This window comes from Sciurus carolinensis, chromosome 11 (assembly GCF_902686445.1).
Source record: "Sciurus carolinensis chromosome 11, mSciCar1.2, whole genome shotgun sequence".
In the NCBI taxonomy this organism is placed as follows: Eukaryota; Metazoa; Chordata; class Mammalia; order Rodentia; family Sciuridae; genus Sciurus; species Sciurus carolinensis.
The window spans coordinates 80686079-80707942 of record NC_062223.1 but is presented as its reverse complement, the minus strand read 5'-3'; the positions used below and the strand labels follow the sequence as shown (position 1 = coordinate 80707942).

The following is a 21864-nucleotide window of genomic DNA, read 5'->3' as shown; positions in this document are numbered from 1 at the left end:
TGTTCCTCTGACCAGAGGAACAGGGGGCATCTGGGAAGACACAACATATGAGCAGAACCCTGCAGGGAGGACTTGGGCTAGCTTCCTCTAAAGACAGGAAACACGAGGAAGAGCAAAGGAGGGAGAGTCCCACACAAGCCCAGAGATACTGTTCCCATTTTCAGAAGAGAACTCCGTGTGCATTTTACAGATGAAGTTTACCTTTTTCTCCAGCAGTTTCTTTAACTAAGGAGCTAAATTTAAATGTTTCAATTAAATTTAAATTTTCTAATCAGAGCTATTTTAAAACTATTGTCATATATTTCTGATAACAATTTTAAAAGTGTGTATATGCAGCATTCTGTCAGTGATTTAAGTATTATTTTTCACCTTGTTATAAAGAACACTTTTATCCTAGAGCATATCAACAGACTTAAAAATGCTCTAGTAATCCTACCTTTAGGAATCTCTTTTGATTAATCCCAAGTGGAGATTTTGGATTTGATTCATCCAAAATGGAGATACTGATTAATGCAAGGAAAATGTTTTAATTGAAAATATAACAACATACCATAAAATTTATTCCTTTTATAAATATGCCACATTCGATCTCTTATTTATTTATTTTTATGGGGTGCAGGGATCAAATACATGGCCTTGAGCATTCTAGGCAAGTGTTCTACCACTAAGCCATGCCCCCAGTCCCAAAGTTCACCCTTTTGAAATGTACAATTCAAGGACTTTTATTATATTTACAAAGTTGTACCACCATCACTATCATCTAATTCTGGGACATTTTTAACACCTCAAAAAGAAATCTCATACCTATTAGCAATCTCTTCTGCTCCTCAAGCCCTGGCATCCATTAGTCAGCCTACTTTCTGTCTCTCTGGATTTACCTACTCTAGACATTTACTATACATGAATTTATACATCTGGGTACAGTGGCACATGTCTATGATCCCAGTGACTCAGGAGGCTGAGGCAAGAGAATCCCAAATTGAAGGTCAGCCTTACCAACTTAACAAGACACTATCTCAAAATAAAAAGAGCTGGGGGGTGTATCTCAGTGGTAGAGCACTCCTGGGTTCAATTCCAAGTACCAATAAGTAAATAAGCAAGTTAAAAAACATGTGGTCTCATACAACATGGGTCCTTTTGTATCTTCTTTCATTCAGCCTAATATTTGCAATATATTTATTTGCAGTGTTACTTATAATTGTGAAAAACTGGAAACACACTGAATGCCTAGTTGGGGCATGTTTAAATAAATTATAGTACTTCCATATGATGGAATACTTTATAGTCATCAAGAAAAATGTTTATGAAAAATATTCATGGGTATGATATAATGCAGTGATCGGTCAAGAATTCCATGATTATTTAAAACTTTAAGTATATTGGGAAAGACTCTAAAATCTACAAATATGCAAAATATTTCTAGCGCTCTTATTTGAGTCCTGAGATTATGAATATTCTTGTCCATGTATTTTCCTAATTTTCTTTCATGATAACATATTACTTGGGAGAAACGTGTGAATGCCCCCCTCTGCCTCCATCCACAGCCCTCCTGAGCACCCATGTTCTCCTCTCCTTCAGACCAAGTCCGGAACAGCTACTACATTGGGGCTGATGGCTCTCTGCGGCTGCTGCTGGCCAATGGCATGGAGGTGGCACTGCAGACTGAGCCCCACCTGCTGGCTGGTACTGTCAACCCCACGGTGGGCAAGAGGAATGTCACCCTGCCCATCGACAACGGCCTCAACCTGGTGGAGTGGCGGCAGCGCAAGGAGCAGGCCCGAGGCCAGGTCACCGTCTTCGGGCGCCGGCTGCGGGTAAGCAAGGCCCTAGAGGCCACTGCGCCCAAGAGGAGTGCATGTCATGAAAGGATGAGGAGAACCCTAAGAGCCGGGTCTGTTCTCAGAACTCTCTCTGAGACCTTAGTTTCCTTGCCTGCAAAGCAGGGAACTAAAGCAGGTACCACATGTAATAAGAGGCTCCTGTGTGGTCTTGTCAGCTTTAACTTGTGTTAAAAATCTGACTGATCTTGACTTCGGGGTTAGGTTGGAGGTGAATTTCCAACTTATATTGTTCCCTGAGTGAACTTGGGTTTGTCACTCATCTTAGTGTTTCAATTTTATTCTCCATAAAAGGAGGAAGATAGAACTAATTTTAGAAGTTGCACGAGGATTAGAGGTAACAGTAAAGAAGGTGTCGGGTCAGACGTGGTGGTCAACAACAGCTACTCTCTTGTCGATGCTATGATTTTAACCATTAGTACTATGGCTAATGTGTCCCAAAATTTCTTTGTAGCTCTTTAGAACCTAAGCCATAGTCTCTTTCCAGGAAAAGTGACCCTTCCTAAATGTCCAAAATGACCTCACCATAGCTGTCACCGCTGGGGGCTGGCCTCATGGTGTGGCATTTCAGAGCACCTAGCAGGGTGTGGATGGCCTGATCCAGTGCCTCTCTGCTCACCTCCCATGAGCGGAGTGTGGCTGTGGCCTGGGGTCTCACTGCCCCGCAGCTTTTCCCTCCAGCTTCAGAAAGGAAGGGACAGATGGAGAGCTAGTGACCTAGACCTGGCTTTCCACCCAGCACTTTGTAGACCACAGGTGCTCAGTAGACATTCGCTGAGCTGAAGTGCACCACAGAGCGGAGCCAGATCTTCCCAGCACCCCCACCACAGAGGCATCCTCGCAGCTGTGCAGCTCGGGCTCCCTTTGTGCCTTTCCACAAAGAAAGCCCACCAAGTGCCTCTTCTCTACGTGTGGGCGACCAAGGGCCAGAGAGGGCCAGTGATGTTTCCAGAGTCTTTCTAGGTCGTGAAAGAACCAAGTCGTGGTAAAGACTACGAAATAAGACTACGAAGTAGGCCCACGACAGATACCAAAATGTTAAGTGACATCCAGTATCAAAAACTAGAACCCAGAAAACCAGGCTTCCTTTGTTCCCAACAACTCAACCCAATGCTCTAGTAACCATCTGACGTGGGAAAGAGCCTCCCGCTAGTTCCCTCAGGAAGACCTCCTAGCCTTTGTTCTCTGTGACCTCGCTGAGACCCCATCAGAATTCTCAAATAGCCCTTCCTGCACATCTGAGGCAGTGTGCGAAATGGGAAGTTAGACTGGGCTGGATTCCTGTTGGGCCACGTGTGTAGCATTAGCAATTCCTCTGAGCCTCAGGTTCCTCTGAGAAACAAGATAACATATTCAAAGCACCTAGCCCAGCGCCGTAGATCCCAGGTGCTCTATAAAGGGCAGTGATTAGTACTGTTAGGATTTTCTCTCTGCCATGTGAACTGCACCAAAAGTTTCCCAGGCTTTAATTGGTCTCTCTCCCAGCCTAAGATGGATGATGCTCTAGTCGGGTGGCCACATCTCTGCTTCCTCCCCAAATAAATGGCCACCCACAGTGGCAGCATGTGGAATTAGAATGTTAGCCGGGTGTGCCTCCCCATAATGGAGCTCATTTTTTATATGACTGGGAACTTTTTTAACAAAGAAAGATGTAAAATAATCTCATGGCCGCCACTGCTGAGCGCAGGAAGCATTAGGTGCTCCCCAGTGAGCTGCTTAATTCAATTTTATTAATTTTTGCCACAGAGGTACAGTTCCCCTTCACAAGGATCCCAGGGGGTGTGGGGGCAGCTGTGTGGGTGGCACCACCCTGGGGGCCACCATAGGAGAACCTTCCAAAAGTTACCTTAACAAGGCCCCTCTCATGGGTAGTGCAGCCCCGTCTCTCCATGTACCGTCTCTGCAAGGAACACCGCTTCAGCCTCCAGTGCCTTTGATTTTTCACAGGAATTGTCTGCCACACTGTTTTTGCTTCTGCAATTGTGTTCGATTACCCCAGGGAAGACAACCTTATTATAACCAGGCCATTCACCGCTAAAATCATCTCAGTATCGTCATTATAAATCCTTATTTTCAAGGCCTTAGAACTTGAGTGGGGAGAGGGGAAGACATACTCATCTCTCCCTCCTCTGAGTCTGACCATGAACATTTGCTGTCACTTAATGGAAATAATCTCAACCATTTATCCAGTACCCTCTATGTGTCTAGCATTCCACTAGGTAATTTTCTTAAGATTCTCCCATCCTCACAACAACTCTGTGGTTATACAGAGGAAGAAATCGGGACTCAGAGAGAGGAAGACATTTGTCCAATGGCACACAGAAAAGTCCATCACAAAGTTGAGGCTGGCTCCTGGCCTTAATTCCTAGACCTGAGCTTCTCCGCTACCCCACAACACACACACACACACACACACACACACACACACACACACACACATTTCATTACCTCAGGCCCCTTGTGCCATTTTGCATCATGTGACCTAACAATCTGCTTTCCTCTTGGGTCTTCTTATCTGTTGACCTTAACCAGTATAGTGGAGAAGACAGAATATGTGCCCAAAAGTCCCATGAGGCCAGGTGGCCATCAGAGGGAACCAGCATTTTAGCTTCAGAGTACTTGCAGGGTTTCAGAGGCAATCAGTGCCTAAGGTCCAGATCCAAATTCAGAAATTAATCCCCAACATGTATCTTTACTAAACTGTGAAAACTCTGATCTACTGCTACCTTTTAGGGAGCCCTGTATTTCTGACTCTGCAAAGAAATTGAATTGCATGCTGACCCAGCAGCCCAAGTGGCTCCTGATTCCAAAGTCAAGAGCAAGGCATTCTGAAGCTGGGACTGGACCCAACCAGCCCACAGCCAGAAAAACTACCCCAGGCACAAACACCCACTGCCTCCCAGGGCTCTAGAAGGAGGAGGAGAAGGGGTTGGGAGGAAATGGCAATGTCTTGGGAGCTGACAGGTGATCAAGAAGCCCTGACTGTGGGCAAGGGCAGGAGAAATCCCAGAGGGGTAGGAAGTCCAGAACCCTAAGAAGGCCAGGACTTGCCCAGAGAACTACTGAGTATCTATCAAAATGTCACCGTGGTGAGAGTCAGGTACCGACTTTGTTGTTACCCAGTCATGAGATCTGCAGCAAAAAGCCCACTTCCGAGGGCTTTGTTTTCTTCAGGGTCAAACATGGCACAGTGTGCGGCACAGAATTGATGTGTCAGGTATTTTATTTGCTCGACCTACTTGGTTGCTCTGTTTTTAGGAGGGAGCCAAGAGAGATTTGTCTTTTTTTTTTTTTTTTAAAGTCCTCATTGAAAAATCACATTAGAAAATCAAGTGAATCCTCTTCCGTCACAGCTACTATTTGCCTAACATCTGCCTTGTCTCTGTCCTCACATAATGCCCTGTGCAGTTGGCATTATCATTCCCATCTCACAGATAAAACATCACAGAGCCAACAAGTGACAGAGCCAGGAATCAAACCCGTGTGTGTTGACGCCCACAACCTGTGCTGCCTCCTCTACTTACAAGCTTCTCAGCACAGTTGAGAGCTACATTGGTCATCAGACAAAATTCAATGTCCAGGCTAATTTTCTCTTTCTTTATTACCCCTTCCCCAGGTTCACAACCGGAACCTCCTGTCTCTGGACTTTGACCGAGTGACCCGCACAGAGAAGATCTATGATGACCACCGCAAGTTCACCCTTCGGATCCTGTATGACCAGGCAGGGAGGCCCAGCCTCTGGTCACCCAGCAGCAGGCTGAATGGTGTCAATGTGACCTACTCCCCTGGGGGCCACATTGCTGGCATCCAGAGGGGCATCATGTCCGAGCGAATGGAATATGACCAGGCGGGTCGGATCACATCCAGGATTTTTGCTGATGGGAAGACATGGAGCTACACGTACTTAGAGAAGGCAGGTGTCTGTCTCCCTCCGTCACTGTCCTTGCCATATAAAAGATCCATCATTATGGCCTAGCCCATGGTTGGGCCTAGCCAATGTCGGGCCTAGCCTGCTGACTTTAGTGGAATAAGTCTGACCTGGAAGTCTCCAAAAGGGAGATAATTGTTTTCCAAAAATAAATGATCGGGAAAATCCACCAGCAAGGGCTCAGGGGCCCAAGAGGCATCTGAATGGATCATGGTGATGGTGTGGCAGGTGGGGGTCCTGGGGAAGGAAAATACCAAGGTCTTGCCTGAGAGTAGAGGTGGGAACAGGACCAAACACTAGATTTACAAAGCAAAACTCATGATTCTGACACAGGGCAGGGGTCTGCTCTGAGGTCTAGAAGTTAGTGCAATTCCATCATAGAGAACCAAGCAGAAGCTTGGAGACTGGAACTAGGCAGGAGGCACTTAATCCTGGACTTTTGACGCTAGGTATGGCTTCAGTAAATCCCTTCTGCTTTAGGTCAGGTTTTATTTCATCTCAGGGACGATGAATCAAAGATGATCTAAAATCAAAAGTTGGTCCCAAATAAGAGAAAAATCGTTGCTTTAATGTCTAGATGTGTCTGGGCCTGTAATCTGCAGACTTTTTCCTGAAAAAAGAGTCTGAACTTCATGCCCCAATTCCAGAACTCAGATCCCCACTTTGTTTCCTACTCTTGGTCACCTGTCCAGGGTTGGACTCTATTTCCTCTGTGGTAAGTGTCCCCTGCCTGTGCTGGGTGAGCCTCTCTTGAGAGCAATGTTCTGTGGTAAGGCTGAAGGAGAGAACTTGAAGTTCATCCAACTGAAAAGCCAGTCCCAAGAAGGGGGAGAAATACCCCAGAGCCACACATTAGATCTGCTGCTAGACACCAGGTTCTCCCTATCACAGCCCACCTCTGACCTGGTACCATATGAGCAATTGAGCAAAGTCTCATGTGCCCTTCTCAGATATGGTCTTCATTGTAAGCACAGGGAGTCCACGGAAGCTGCTCAGCCAGCAGATGACATCATGGGACTGTGTTTTAGAGAACACCTTGTTTGAGTAGGAAGATTGATTTGAGAAGTTTGCTGCAAGAAAGCCTGTAGGGGGGCTGTTGAAATACTTTAAGCCAGTGTACCCCAACCTTCCTCACATCCCATCACACGCAGAAGTGATCAGGCAGGTGTCATACCAAGGAGTTGCTCACAGGAGGAAAGCAAATGGCCTGAGTGTTATAGGGCCCAGCCGTGCCAGGGCCAAGGGCCAGGGAACACCCCACCACAGCCCACCCATAATAACCTGTTTGCAGCATCCTATGTCATGCAGGTTGGAAGACTCTGGTTGGGCATCACCCAGGACCACTTTCCTTGGACTTTTTTCTTTTCCTTGATCCCTGGGCACCCTAGCCTTCCTTCCCCGCTCCTCCTCTCATCTCTTGGTTTTCCTCTCCCTCCAGTCCATGGTGCTGCTCCTCCACAGTCAGAGGCAGTACATCTTCGAGTTCGACAAGAACGACCGCCTCTCTTCCGTGACAATGCCCAATGTGGCCCGGCAGACGCTAGAGACCATCCGCTCAGTGGGCTACTACAGGAACATCTACCAGCCCCCCGAAGGCAATGCCTCAGTCATACAGGACTTCACCGAGGACGGACACCTGCTCCACACCTTCTACTTGGGCACCGGTCGCAGGGTGATATATAAGTACGGCAAGCTGTCGAAGCTGGCCGAGACGCTGTACGACACCACCAAGGTGAGCTTCACCTATGATGAGACCGCAGGCATGCTGAAGACCGTCAACCTACAGAATGAGGGCTTCACCTGCACCATCCGCTACCGCCAGATTGGGCCCCTGATCGACAGGCAGATCTTCCGCTTCACCGAGGAAGGCATGGTCAATGCCCGTTTTGATTATAACTATGACAACAGTTTCCGGGTGACCAGCATGCAGGCTGTGATCAACGAGACCCCACTGCCCATCGATCTCTATCGCTATGATGATGTGTCAGGCAAGACAGAGCAGTTTGGGAAGTTTGGTGTCATCTACTATGACATTAACCAGATCATTACCACAGCAGTCATGACCCACACCAAGCATTTTGATGCATATGGCAGGATGAAGGAAGTGCAATATGAGATTTTCCGATCACTCATGTACTGGATGACAGTTCAGTATGACAACATGGGGCGAGTGGTGAAGAAGGAGCTGAAGGTGGGACCCTACGCCAACACCACCCGCTACTCCTATGAGTATGATGCTGACGGCCAGCTGCAGACCGTCTCCATCAATGACAAACCACTCTGGCGCTACAGCTATGACCTCAATGGGAACCTGCACTTGCTGAGTCCTGGCAACAGCGCACGGCTAACCCCACTACGGTATGACCTCCGAGACCGCATCACCAGGCTGGGTGACGTGCAATACAAGATGGATGAGGACGGCTTCCTGAGGCAGAGGGGTGGAGACATCTTCGAGTACAACTCAGCTGGCCTGCTTATCAAGGCCTACAACCGGGCTGGTGGCTGGAGCGTCAGGTACCGCTACGATGGCCTAGGTCGGCGGGTGTCCAGCAAGAGCAGCCACAGTCACCACCTACAGTTCTTCTATGCAGACCTGACCAACCCCACCAAGGTCACCCACCTTTACAACCACTCCAGCTCTGAGATCACATCCCTCTACTACGACCTGCAGGGCCACCTCTTTGCCATGGAGCTGAGCAGTGGTGACGAGTTTTACATCGCTTGTGACAACATCGGAACCCCTCTTGCTGTCTTCAGTGGAACAGGCTTGATGATCAAGCAGATCCTGTACACGGCCTATGGGGAGATCTACATGGACACCAACCCCAACTTCCAGATCATCATTGGCTACCATGGCGGCCTTTATGATCCACTCACCAAGCTCGTCCACATGGGCCGACGGGATTACGATGTGCTGGCTGGACGCTGGACTAGCCCAGACCACGAGCTGTGGAAGCACCTTAGCAGCAGTAACATCATGCCTTTTAATCTCTATATGTTTAAAAACAACAACCCAATCAGCAACTCTCAGGACATCAAGTGCTTCATGACAGGTAAGGACCCGGCCCTTCAGAGTATGGGACCCCCTTCCATGGCTCTGGTCACTTGGCAAGGCTTAGTCTTCCTTGAGAAGACTAAGTTACTCTGGGGTGACAGGAAACATTAACTTTACCTGAGGGCATCATTTTCCCAAGCATATATATTAGAAGAAACACTAGTTCAGAGAATTCACTGGAAATCATGATTCTGGATTCTGGCATCGAATAAACTTGACACAGCCAGCACTCTTAAATATACTTCATAACACATTTCAGTTTATGGAGAGCTCTAAGAAGGCCGATAGTGAAAAGAACTGTTTAATGTATTTGCCCACTATTTCTCAAACTTATTTAACCATGAAAACCTTTTGTTCACCATGAAATCCTAATATCTCACTGGATACATCCCTTGGAATGCACTTTGGGAGTTTCTGATATAGAAATCAAACTGGCTCTGAGTCCCTGATAAGTTGGGTGAAGGTCTGACTAAATGAAAATCAGTTCTTAATTTGTGATGATGGAATGGAAAATTCAGACTTTGGAGACAGAGCTGAGGGAAGGTTCTGCCATTGTTAACCTATCATGTTACAAATATTTCTTAATGTCCCTGAATTCCAGTTTCCCAACCTATAAATTAGAATTGGAATACCCACCCTGACTCTGAATAGGCAAATGTGCATATGAAATACCCTAGAGCAACAACTAAAAAAAATAAAAACTAAAACAGAGACATAACTAATAGTCAGTAGTGAAGATAAAGTAGAAGATGAAGGGGAAAAAATCCAAAGATTGCAGGAAAAGTAACAAAGAACACATGGAACCAATAGAAAACAAATACCTACTTACTGTTGCAAGGGTGAGATGAGATATATTTCATACCTAGCACAGTGCCTGACTCATATTGGTTCCCTTTCCTTTACCCTTTCATTGAAAAAGTAAGCTTTGATTTCCTCTGTTGTGAAACCAATTTGAACATAAAGTGTCCCATGGGTCCTGCAAGCAGGGGTTCCTCCAGCAGCCACAGTTCTCCCAGCAAGTAACCATGCCCAGGTCAGCAGAGAACCTCCAGTGGGAGTGGCTGTGGACTAGGATAAAGTCAGAACATCTCATATGAGAATCTGTAATGGGCAAAAATTGGGCATATCCCAGCTCGCAAACATGATAATCTCCAAGTCTTTTGTCCTGTGACACAATCCTCTGGCCCTTTCTCTTATGGCAGTTTTCTTCATTCCATAAATGCCTCCTCTATGCAGCCACTGTTTTAGGCCCTGGGGATAGAAAGATGACCCCTGCTGTCCATAAATTCACACTGTAAGGCAGGTGACATTTGCTGTCTACTGGGGGTGGGGCACAGGGTGAGGATTTGTAGGGAAGGCCAGTGCGGCTCAGAGGAGTCCTGGGGAGGCCTCACAGAGAACTGACACTTGCTTCTTCTGAGGGGTGTTTATCAGGTACTGAAGAGAAATGTGTTCCAGGGAGTGGGAACAGATGTACAGAAGTGTAAAGAGGCCACCATATATAGCTCCCACGAGTGTCCCTTATGGACATGACTTCCTGGTCTCCAAACTTGGCGGCCTCATCTGGACCCTGTTTCTGCAAACAGCAATAGGAGGGTCCCTTTTTTCAGGCAGGAATTCCAGGTTGTTGTATTGAAAGCAAGAGTCTCGAGCATGGGGAAGAATGGCGAACACGGTGATGCACAGGTGCGATGAAAACATACTTGGATCCTCGAGATAAACACGAATATCCTGACAGTGTTTCCCAGCGTTCACCGGGTTCAACTTGGCTGCTAGCTCTGGAGAAACTTGACAGATTGAGATGACATTTCCATTACATCTGTCTGCATTGAGTACACCCCCTGCCTCACCCTCCAGTGAGTTTCCTGTGAGACATCTTGGCAGGTTACTATAGCTGGAAAAAATAGTGAAATAGGACATATATTTTCCCATCAAAAAATTGTTGCAGATTTCCAAAATATTATTATGCCCCCCTTTTTCTTTGTACGCCACCATAGGCATATGGTCTCCTTTCAGAATAGCTCTGGCATGACTAACTGCTCTGTGCCAGACACTTGCAGACTTGATCTCCTTTAAATTTGGTGACAACTCTAAGATCACCATCATTATCTCCACTCTACAGATGAGACATTCAAGGCTCTAAACAATTAAGTGACTGCACAAAGTCACATAAACCAGGCTCCAGAGTACTTCTCAGGACAATCATGCTGGTCTCCAAATCCTATTTTTAAGAAAGCAATTCATCACCCTAGGGGGAACCTAACACTTTCAGTTTGGATTTTATTTCCAAGTGAGTTAAATCTAAGAAATATATTATTCAAACCTAGTCTGTGCCAGACCTGTGCTACGGATCTAGAGCAGACTCAAGCATAATGCCGTCATCATGGAATGCATGGCCCATGGTTGCTTTTATCAAATGTCTTTGTGAACCCACCTTGAGAATAAGATTTTTATATCACAGTAAGACACTAAAATGAAAGGTTTGTAAAAAAAAAAGTCCTTAAGTGTGATGTACTCATATTTTCTAGTCTAATCTACTCCATTTCAGTACAAAATGCTTGTCATGACCTACAAAATTGTTTTTATTGCATTACATAGTAGGTCCTATCCCACAGTTCAAAAAACAGTGGTGTGCAAGAGAGGAACCATATAAGCAATCAAGATTTTAGCAGATCGCTAATGAGAAACCAAGATACTACTAAGTCACACTAAACCTCACCTTTTAGTTCCTGTATATACTACATGCCTCCTCACTTCCAGCAACAACAACAACAACAACAACAAAAGAGCATCTCTTTTCTCCAAAGAATTCTTCAAGAGTCCTAACACACGCTCCAATCAGGAAGGCATAGTTCACATAACAACCCTTGAAGCAATCATTAGGGCTGGAGACAGCATAGGCTCATTGACTCAGCCTAGATCACATGAGCCATTATTGAATCAGCTTCCCTAGAACTATGTGAATATTTATCCCCGCCCCCCCAAAAAAAAAACAGAAGACAGAAGGGAATGCTGGGAAGATGATCAAAAAATGTCCACCCAGATATATTGTGCACATCCTTGCACTTAATTTTCTCTTGAAGCCTATGAGGTGGGAATAATGACACTATTTGCAAAAGCAGAAAATGAGATTCAGAGAGGTAAAGTGACATGGCAAGGCTGGCATTAGAACTCAGCTCTGTCTGACTCCGAAACCCTTGTTTTTGGATTAGAATATACTTTGTAAAGAACAAAGCTGTGCCCATGCCAAAGAATTAGTAGAGCTTGCATTTCATCTTCCCGCTTGACAACACTGATAATCTGGAACCAATGGGTGAAGAGGAGTTTTTTGTTGTGGTGGTTGTTGTTGTTTGGGGTTTTCTTGGTTGGTTGGTTGGTTGGTTGATTTTGGTACAGGGGATTGAGTTTTTTAACAGGAAGGAAACACCTACCTCTAATGTAAGAAGAGTACAATTCTCAGCTCTTTAGAAAAGCCCTGTAGGAACACCAATGGGAATGTACAGCTTAAGGGAAAGGAAAGGCATGTGACAGGAGCTTGCCACCTCCCATCACTCTCACTCAAAACTAAGGCCCAGTCCTTTTATCAACCCTTTGCTTTCTTGAAAAGTTGTGACATTCCAGATTGTAGCTTTCTTTACAACTACAAATTCAGATGCAAGTTCTCAGCCTCAAGCAAATGGTTTTGTATGGTTTCTTTCCCACTCTTCTATTTATTTAAAGTTCCCAAAGAACCATCTGCCAAGAGTCACAGAATCAGACTCTCTTAGAAACTCAGTAAGGAAAGGGACTCTGGAGAAAAGTTGATCCAAGCCCCAACCCTTATAAATGAGAAAAATGGGGCTCCCACAGTGCGGAGATATGGGGCTGGGAAAACAGAGAAAAAACCCTCTGGGAGGCAGGAATTAAGTCACTCACTTTGAGTATGTTAAATCCAATAATTTATGTACAAGCTTGGAATACTCCTGCTATATGACAATTGCCCCCAAATTATAACACTTTCAGTATATTTCTTTATGGCATGGCTAACATCCATTTCTATCATCAATATGCAAACAAGAAAACCAAACCTCAGAGAAGTTAAGTAAACTGTCCACGATCACCCAGATGTAAGCTGGGGAGTCAGAATTTGGGCCTGGATTTTTGTCCAGCCTCAGCTTCCACATCCTTTCCCTTCGGTGATCCTGCCTAATAAGGCCCAGGTAAGACAGAACCTGGATTTCCAAGCTTCCCTTTACCACCACTTGCCTGTACCTTCTGCTTCCACACCAGCAGAGGGGCCCAGGGACAACTAAAACTAAAATGAAAACAAGCATGAGGTCCTGGAATAGTAAAGAAACATGGCACCCCACAGTGATAGGGACACAACTGTTGACCCCTGGGCCACTCCCACCTCTCAGATGAACTCAGCACATCCGGGGAAGGTAATTTCCAACCAGACCTTAATAGGACCTCCCAGCAACACTCTCTTTCCATTGGAAAGAAGCCAAAAGCAGGCCCAACTCTGGGGCTCAGCTGCAAACTTTGCCTTCCCCAGACTCTGGTTTCTGAGTCTGAGATCAACAACTGCTTTGGCATCTTCAGCTGCCCCTTTCCCAAGAAAGGTGGAACCCTACTGGGTCACAAGCTGTCAGTCTCTCTCCTATAGGTCCCAAATCTCCTCCCTTCTGCCATCCCAAGCTCTCTCTTTGGGGATTCTTTCTCATTCTTTCTGGGATGTTCTCTGGTCACCTGAACACTGTCTGCACCTGCCCCCTGTCTCCAGGCCTTGTCTTGTGCAGCCTTATTTATCTGAAGTGCTTCCTCTGTCTGCATCAATGTCTGACAAAATACACAGCCTTCAATGTCTGACTTCAGTCGCTCTTCACGTGGGCTTCTCAGCCTGTCCAATCAAAAGATTTCTGCTCTCTTCTGGTCTTGTTTAGAAGTTATCCTTGCCCATGTCTCATCACCCTTCAGGGTGCTGAATGTGCAGAGGGAGGGTCTATATGACAGAATGTGCCAGTACATAAAGGGCACTCAACCATGTGGGCCAAGTAACTGCCCACACACCTCAACCCTCTTTCTTTCCCTCAGTTCTTGCCTTCCTGATTCCATTCTTCAATGAGCCAAATGCTTATGGAAAAATTCTGCCCATCCCTAATCCTAGGATTGTATAATTAGTAACTCCAAAGAAAGTGATAAATTCAACTAATACTATGCCTGTGGGATTAGATCCTCGAACTCAGTGTACAGGCTGGAAAATGGAAGCACAGGGAAGTTGAATGGCTTCCTTGGGTTGTCAGGAAATAAAAGGCCGGAGCAATCTCAATACAGGTCATCTCCATGCCCAGTGGCACTTTGGTGCTGAGGCTCTCATCCCTGCAAAGAAGGTAGGAAAAGAGTAGGTAGGCAGTTTGTTTCTAAGTGAATTTTCTCTTTGCAAGTCAATCATTAAAATCTTCCCCTGGATCTGACTGTCCTTTATGTTTCCTGATAATGTCTGGTCTGGTCAAACAGAGGGATCTTCATCCACTAACAACTTTCCCTGGGTATGAAACCGGAAGTCCCAGGGGTTGGTGTGAGAGTGGTTCTACCTAAGTGACATCTCTCCTGGGTACCCACCTGGGAGGAAAATCACTGGGTCCCAGGAGTGCATTTGGCTTTAGACCATGAAATGATTTTCCAAAGTGTCTGTAGCAGTCAGTTCTCCCACCAGCAAGTACTCCATGCCCTTGCCCCACCTGCAGCCTCTCTGAGCTGTTTAATTAGGATGAGTGGCATCGGAGGTCCACTTACTCCATGGTGATATTTCTGCTTCTCTCCCACCCAGATGTCAACAGCTGGCTGCTCACCTTTGGATTCCAGCTGCATAACGTGATCCCTGGATATCCCAAACCAGACACAGATGCCATGGAGCCATCCTATGAGCTCGTGCACACACAGATGAAAACCCAGGAGTGGGACAACAGCAAGGTAACTTCTCAGGCAGCAGCCCACACCTTGACCACTCCAACATTACAGGAGGGTCCTGCCAGCTTTGCAGGAAAGCTGGGACCAGTGATGGAAACCAAGGCAGTGAGTCCACCAGGCCTGCCAGAGAACATTCAGCAAACACTCAGTAACTCTATTGCTAGGCAGGCCACTGGGACCCAGCCACAGGGGCACACAGATGCTCAGAAGCCATATGAAGGCACTTTGTGTATCACACTGAGTGTGGGGTTCCACACAAATAGTAAGCCTTTGTCACTATCTGAGCAAAGGTGCAGGGGGAGAAGGTGTGTTCTAAATACAAATGTAACATTTTCTGAGCACCTAATACACCTAGCCTTGTGTGAGGTGTTCTGCACACGTTGACTCATAAATATCCCACTGTGTAACTGTTCTCGCTTTATAGATTTAATGCCTGAGGCTTTTCAATACCACACAGCAAGGAAGGGCTAGGGTTGGGATTCAAACCCAGGTTTGTCTGTTTTGCATCATCTTGCTGAGTGCTGAGCCTGGCACACAGTAGGTGCCCCAAAAGCCTTATTTTTTTTTCATCTTCCTTTTATGACCCAATTTCAAAGACAGATTTATATGGCTGGAAAGATCTTTAAAAGATCTTTAAAAACATTCACTCTTGCTGGGGTTGCGGCTCAGTGGTTGAGCGCTTGCCTGGCATATGTGAGGCCCTGGGTTCGATACTCAGCACCACATATAAATAAATAAAATTAAAAAAAAAAAAACACTCACTCTTCACATTGATTTGTCCACTTCTCTGTTCCTCCTCTTTCCACGGCCATTCTTAAATTCTGTACTAGAAATGGACTCCTTGCCCGGCCCTGTGCTGTACCCATTGAGTACAGAAATGAACAGGCCTTCGAGGAGATCCCAGCCTGGAGGACAACAGTCTGTGGAGGAAAGCAAGGTTGCCAGATGGCATCCTGCTAGTGATTGGACGCTTTTGCACACCTAGTTCTTATTTCAGACTGATTCCTTTAGGCCTCAACTTAGCTGTCTCAAGAATATGAGTCTGCATCTCTGTGCTCAGGTAGCCGTCTATATTTTCCTCTTGCAAAGCACTCCCCTCACATAGCTCCAACCAGCTAAGTTCTGGGGCTCATTTAGTACCCAACCTACAGGCTAGTACAACATCAGTACACAGAAAACTTTCATTGAATGATTAAATGATTGAAAGAAGTAAAGAGCCCATTTTACAGATGGTACATGGATTCAGAGGGAAACTTACCAAAAACACTCAGCTGGAAGGTGCAGAGGTGCTGAGAACCCAAGGTTGCCAGACCACTGAGCCCGTCCTCTTTCTGCCAACCCCTGCTCCCCAGCACCATGGCCCTGCCCCAAATGTCCCAGGGTCTGCAGTCCCAGGGATGATTCTGCAGCACCACTCTTCCTCCCCAACCAGGTTCCCTGCTGTACTCCTCAGTCCCTGTCTCTGACTGCCTGTTTGCCAACCTCGCCTGTCAATGAATTATTGATTTCCGCCCTTGGCAAGCATCGGAGATCTTTGTTGTTGAGCACTCCAGCTTTCGTGAAACTCTAGGAAATAATTGTTCACAGACAGGGTTCTATTAATTATAAAGAGGACTTAATTTCAGTGGGAGGCCGATGGGCCTGTTTCTAAAGTCATTTCCCTGAGTTGCTGATGAGGCCCTGGAGCCCTCCCATACATGTCTTCCCTGAGCCATGGAAGGGACAGTAGATGGTACACCAAACTGGTAGGGCCCAGCCTGTCCCCCAAAGCAGCCAAGTGCAGGAACACCTGAGGACCCCTAAGGAAGCACCACAGAGCAGGCCCTTCTGGCAAATCATCTATAAACATGGTACAAAGCAATAAAGCAGAGTAAGCACATTGATTCAGATCACCACTTTTCTTCTTTTTCTACATTTCTCCCCCTAACATTACCCGCCTCATCCTTCAAATCCTAGTTGAAACATAAACCTGTCCTCGAACCCCACCTTCTCTGTCTCTTTCCTCTCCCTTCAGACTGGGATATTTCTGAGTCTTGTTTCTCCCTATGATAACAGCCCTTGAAACTGAGCTTCTAGAATCAGACAGAACTGGGTTTGAATGTCGACTTGGTGTTAGTCATGTAACTGTGGACTAGTTATAACTTCTTAGAGCCTTGGTTTCCTTACTTTAGAAGTACAATTGGAATTATAAAATACCTACTATATAAAGTTATGACTATCAAAAGAGACAATGGTAATAGTTTAGCTTAAAAAGCAAGAAATGTCCTTTTCACCAATCTGCAAAAAATTAAAAAATTAAAAAGCAAGAAATGTTAGCTATAGCTACTACTATTATCTCTCTTAGACTACCAGTGGTCACATTTGATGGCAATTATTGTTGTCATATCTGACTTTCCCCATGAAAGAGTGAGTTCTTTAAGGGAAAAGGTGATGTCTGATTCACTTGAGTATCTCCAGTGCTCAGAAAAGACTATCCCAGAACAGACTTGAACAGACTCTGAATATAAGGGTGTGAATGGGAAAGGATGGACAGCTAGCCAACTTGTGGTCAGATAGATGCTACAAGTTAATAAATATGTACAGATTTGACTTATCTAAGTGGATTTTCCGTGTTCTTGGAGTTTGATTTTTCTGAAATTTCGTCTTACTCTCTCTTTCTCTCTCTCTGTCCTCCCCCATCAGTCTATCCTTGGGGTACAATGTGAAGTGCAGAAGCAGCTCAAGGCCTTCGTCACCTTAGAACGCTTTGATCAGCTCTATGGCTCCACAATCACCAGCTGCCAGCAGGCCCCTGAGACAAAGAAGTTTGCATCCAGTGGCTCAGTCTTTGGCAAGGGGGTCAAGTTTGCCTTGAAGGATGGTCGAGTGACCACAGACATCATCAGTGTGGCCAACGAGGATGGGCGGAGGGTTGCCGCCATCTTGAACAATGCCCACTACCTAGAGAATCTGCACTTCACCATTGATGGGGTGGACACCCACTACTTTGTGAAACCGGGACCTTCAGAAGGTGACCTGGCCATCCTGGGCCTCAGTGGGGGACGGCGAACCCTGGAGAATGGGGTCAACGTCACCGTGTCCCAGATCAATACCATGCTCAATGGCAGGACTAGACGCTACACAGACATCCAGCTCCAGTATGGGGCACTGTGCTTGAACACCCGCTATGGGACGACGTTGGATGAGGAGAAGGCGCGGGTGCTTGAGCTCGCCCGGCAGAGAGCTGTGCGCCAGGCTTGGGCCCGAGAGCAGCAGAGACTGCGGGAAGGGGAGGAAGGCCTGCGGGCCTGGACAGAGGGGGAGAAGCAGCAGGTGCTGAACACAGGGCGGGTGCAAGGCTACGACGGCTTCTTCGTGATCTCCGTCGAGCAGTACCCAGAACTGTCGGACAGCGCCAACAATATCCATTTCATGAGACAGAGCGAGATGGGCCGAAGGTGACAGAGAGGGCCAAGGCCTGGACTTCTTGCCAAAGACAGCTACTCTTTTGTGGCCACATACCTGACTGTGTTGTACTTTAAAAAAAAAAAAAAATCCTTTTTTTAACAAGTGCAGAAAACAAACAAAAAGATACTGGTTGCATTGTTAATTCATGCAACATCCTTTTTTTTAAGAAAAGAAAAAAAACACAAATTTGGCCTTCACACGTTTTTTGCAAAGAACAGAAGGTTTTTTTCTTTTTCTGTAGTGTGATCACAATGAAAACTTTGTCTTTTGTTCCCTTTCCCCTTGAGGAATTTTTCCTGTTGTTTGGGGTATGTTTCTTCTCTCTCTGGGGCACACATCTAGGGTGTGTCCTCGTCTGTCCCTAGATACCCAGTGTGATGTGAGACATGAGTGTCTGTGCTAACGTGTCTCATGTGCAGCCCTTTCTTCTTTGACGGGGGTTGTGCAGGAGTCGGGGTGCAGAGTGCAATGGGCCTGGAGGACCTCAGGAGCTTTGGCTGGGTTCCTGCAGGGGAATAGTGGCTTTTCACTCACTGTGTTTTGTACCTCCAGAGGATCACAGATGGCTACATCTTGTTTGGAAAATGTTGGAATGTTGTTCAGCACCTTTTTCAAGCTGCCCCAAACTCCTGTCCTGGCTTTATATTTTAATGCTAAATGAAACCCCCTTTCCCTTTTGCAAATTTTGTGTAGTTGTCGGTGCCACACCCCCATACTGGGTTAGAGAACATGTCTCCCCGCTCCTTCCCCTAGTCTGGTAGCATAACATCCTGGGGCTATGAGCCCATCCTCTCCAAGAGGTGACAGCACCCAGGATGTCTGTGATTGGTTGATCCTCCATGATGTCCCTTACTCATCTCCTCCTCTCTCCCAAAGCCAGATGTGAGAACCAGCACTGCACAGCGAGCCCTCTATGGGGGCACCATTTCCAGGGAGGGGAAAGAAGCCCTCTCCCCATGACTTCAGGTATCTTCCCTCCACTGTTCAGCTGCCACTCCTGAGAAATAGGCATGTGGAGAGAGGTGTTTGGTGGCCTTTGATCCTGGAAAGATGCATAGGAAAAAAAGTTAGCCAAAGAGAGAATTCGGCAAAGGCCTGAGCCAGGCATCCTTCTAACTAGCTCTGGAAGTCTCCTCTGCCTCCCTTGTGTAGGCCATCCCAAAGCTGGGATGCAGCAGCCTGGGCATCCAGGAAATTCCCTCTAGAGAAGCCCAGCTAGGGTTTTTTTGGTTTGGGTTTGCGTTTGGGTTTTTGGGTTTTGTTTTGTTTTATTTTGTTTTGTTGTTTAGTTGTTTTGTTTTGTTCTATTTTGTTTTGTTTTAAGATCAGGGGGAAAGAGCTAATTTGGTGTGGTCTGTCAGTGTCATTCAATCCCACCAGGATCAGGGACAGTTTCCAAGACCAGTACCCTTGGATTTGGTAGGCCAGTCTAACATGGTTCCCTTTGGAGACCTAGGAAGGGACCTGAGGCCTCTCAAGAGCAGGTGCAGCCCACAGCTGGAGGGCTGCCCAGCAGGAGGCAGCAGCCAGCAGGCCAGTGGAAGGGAGGAGGGCAGAGGAGGGTAACAGCATGAGCTGGGAGCTCCTTGTTCAAGGATTCCATTCCTGGTGCATCTGCCTAATTACCATTGTCATTACCACTCACAGGAGGCTCTGGGAGACAGGAGGGGAAGCCAAATGCTTCCTTTTGAGCTGGGCTTCTTAGAAAATGGGACTTTCATGGGTTACATTTACATTAAGTGTGGAGAATGAGTTCTGAGTCAGCTATTCCCGTGGAAACCTTGTTGGACTGATAAGCTCATGGCACCTTTATAGCCTTATTCACAGAGTCTTCAGAATACGAAATGAGTTCACGAAACCAAGAAGGGCTTTTACTGCATGAGAATTGGAGCAACATGTAGCTTGGGTTCTGCCTGGCAGAGGGAGGCATCCAAAGCTTCTCGGGGAGGGGAGATCTCGCCTTACGTCATCCCACTGGGATTAGAGGATGTGTTTCGCTAAGTGCTCTTCCTGTTTCCAAAAAAGTCACACTGCCGCAACAGTGTGGTGTGGCCTGTTTGTCCACTGGTGGCCCATTGCCTCTGGATCCAGAGCTCTGCCAAATCAGATTTGCTGTTTCTCAGGTCCACTGTGCATGGCGTGAGCTGGCGATGGGGGCTCCTATCTGGCAGGATTGTTCTTGAATGGGATGGAAAGCAGTTTGGCCTAAAGAACACAAGTTTTTGTTTTTGTTTTTCTTTAATCCAAAAGAGACTTATGCCTCTCAAAATGTACTCTTGCTGTAAGGGGTCCTTGACAAAGCTCTCCTGCCCATCGGCCTAGTTGGCCAGTCCCATCCTGGCTGCCTGACATCATCGAGACCGGCTGTGGATGTCTACCTGGGGCAAAGACAGCATGTGGCTCAAGGGAACCATCTCCCTATTCCTCCCCAGCCTGTCTCTCTTTACCTGAAAGAATAGAGTGGACTTTTAAGGATCAAAACCATGGAATTGTTGGGCATTATTTTATTTAAGTGAATGATCTCATACTTTCCTGGGCTACATACCACCAAGGAGGCCCAGCTTCTGGGGTGAGGGGGAAGTGGAAGCATCCTGAAGTTTTAGAGAAGGAGCTTAGCTGCAAGGTGGGCAGCACTGGGTATCTCCGATTCACATGGGTGCTGTCAAGTTGGAGCAGGTGCTCTGACCTTGGCCCATTTTAGCTAGTATCCATTTGGGCTGACAGGTGACTCCGGGTCTCCCCTTTCAGTCTGTCATCCTGCTGAGATCAGCAGTCCCAATCCCATAGCAAGGATGAATTTGGAGACATAAGCCAGAGCTCCTGTGCCTAGATTAGTGGGTTCTAGACATTAAATTCTATCTCTCTTAGCAATGATCAACCAAAATCTGTCCATTTGATAATGTAACCAGGCCTTCCACACTGGCCCAGGGTCGTGATTCTGCAGGATGTTGGCTTCTGCCCCTAGAAGGTTTAGTTTAGAATGGTTCCTGCCTTCTCCCCTACCTTCCACAACTGCCAATCAGCCCCTCATCCTCAGTCCCTCTGCCACTCCCTTAAATAAGACCTTATAAATCCTCCAACTTGTCTTTTGTACAGTGAGATTTCCTTTCTATCCATCCTCCACACAGACATCACAGGAGGCAGAGCAATGGCAGAAGGAGAAAGTCAAGAAACTCCATGGTAAACCACACCTTTGACAGCCCCTGACACTTGGTTCAAAATGACTGACTGGGAACCATCCCAAGGACCATACCAGGGCCTGGCTTCTACTTAGGGATAGAAGGTCTGAAACAATCCCCAAAAACCTGACTGGAGGTTGAGAATGGCCAGGAGGTGTGTTTCCAAATAATCAGGATGCGCTGGGGCTGGGCACAGAGGATGGAGAGGCAAGGGAGGTGAGTGAGCTGGGTGGTGCTCCATAGACCCCGAACAAGGGTCTTTAAAAAAGCAGAAGGAAGAACAGTTTTCATTGTAACTTTTAAGTCACCTTTATAGATGACAGAGATCTTCATCCTGCAAAGACAAGGCTCTCTATGTGAAATCTTAGAATGCAGTTTTACCATTTGCAGCAGCCGCATGGCGAGAAGAGTGATGCTAAGCTTTGTGGCCAAGAGGAACGTTCTCACTGATCCAGGCTTTGGGGATTG

General features: G+C 46.6%; 1 protein-coding gene across 2 annotated transcripts in view; it reads left to right on the top strand.

Annotated features, from left to right (window-relative positions):
* Positions 1-20661, top strand: part of Tenm4 (teneurin transmembrane protein 4) — a 712052-nt gene extending 691391 nt beyond the window's left edge. For both annotated transcript variants that reach the window (XM_047517532.1, XM_047517531.1), the window contains 5 exons: positions 1579-1814; positions 5455-5751; positions 7205-8819; positions 14631-14773; positions 17453-20661. In XM_047517532.1, the coding sequence (XP_047373488.1) occupies positions 1579-1814; positions 5455-5751; positions 7205-8819; positions 14631-14773; positions 17453-18211 (3050 nt within the window). In that variant the 3' untranslated portion in view covers positions 18212-20661. The remainder of the gene's footprint in view (positions 1-1578; positions 1815-5454; positions 5752-7204; positions 8820-14630; positions 14774-17452) is intronic.
* Positions 20662-21864: the final 1203 nt, after the last annotated feature.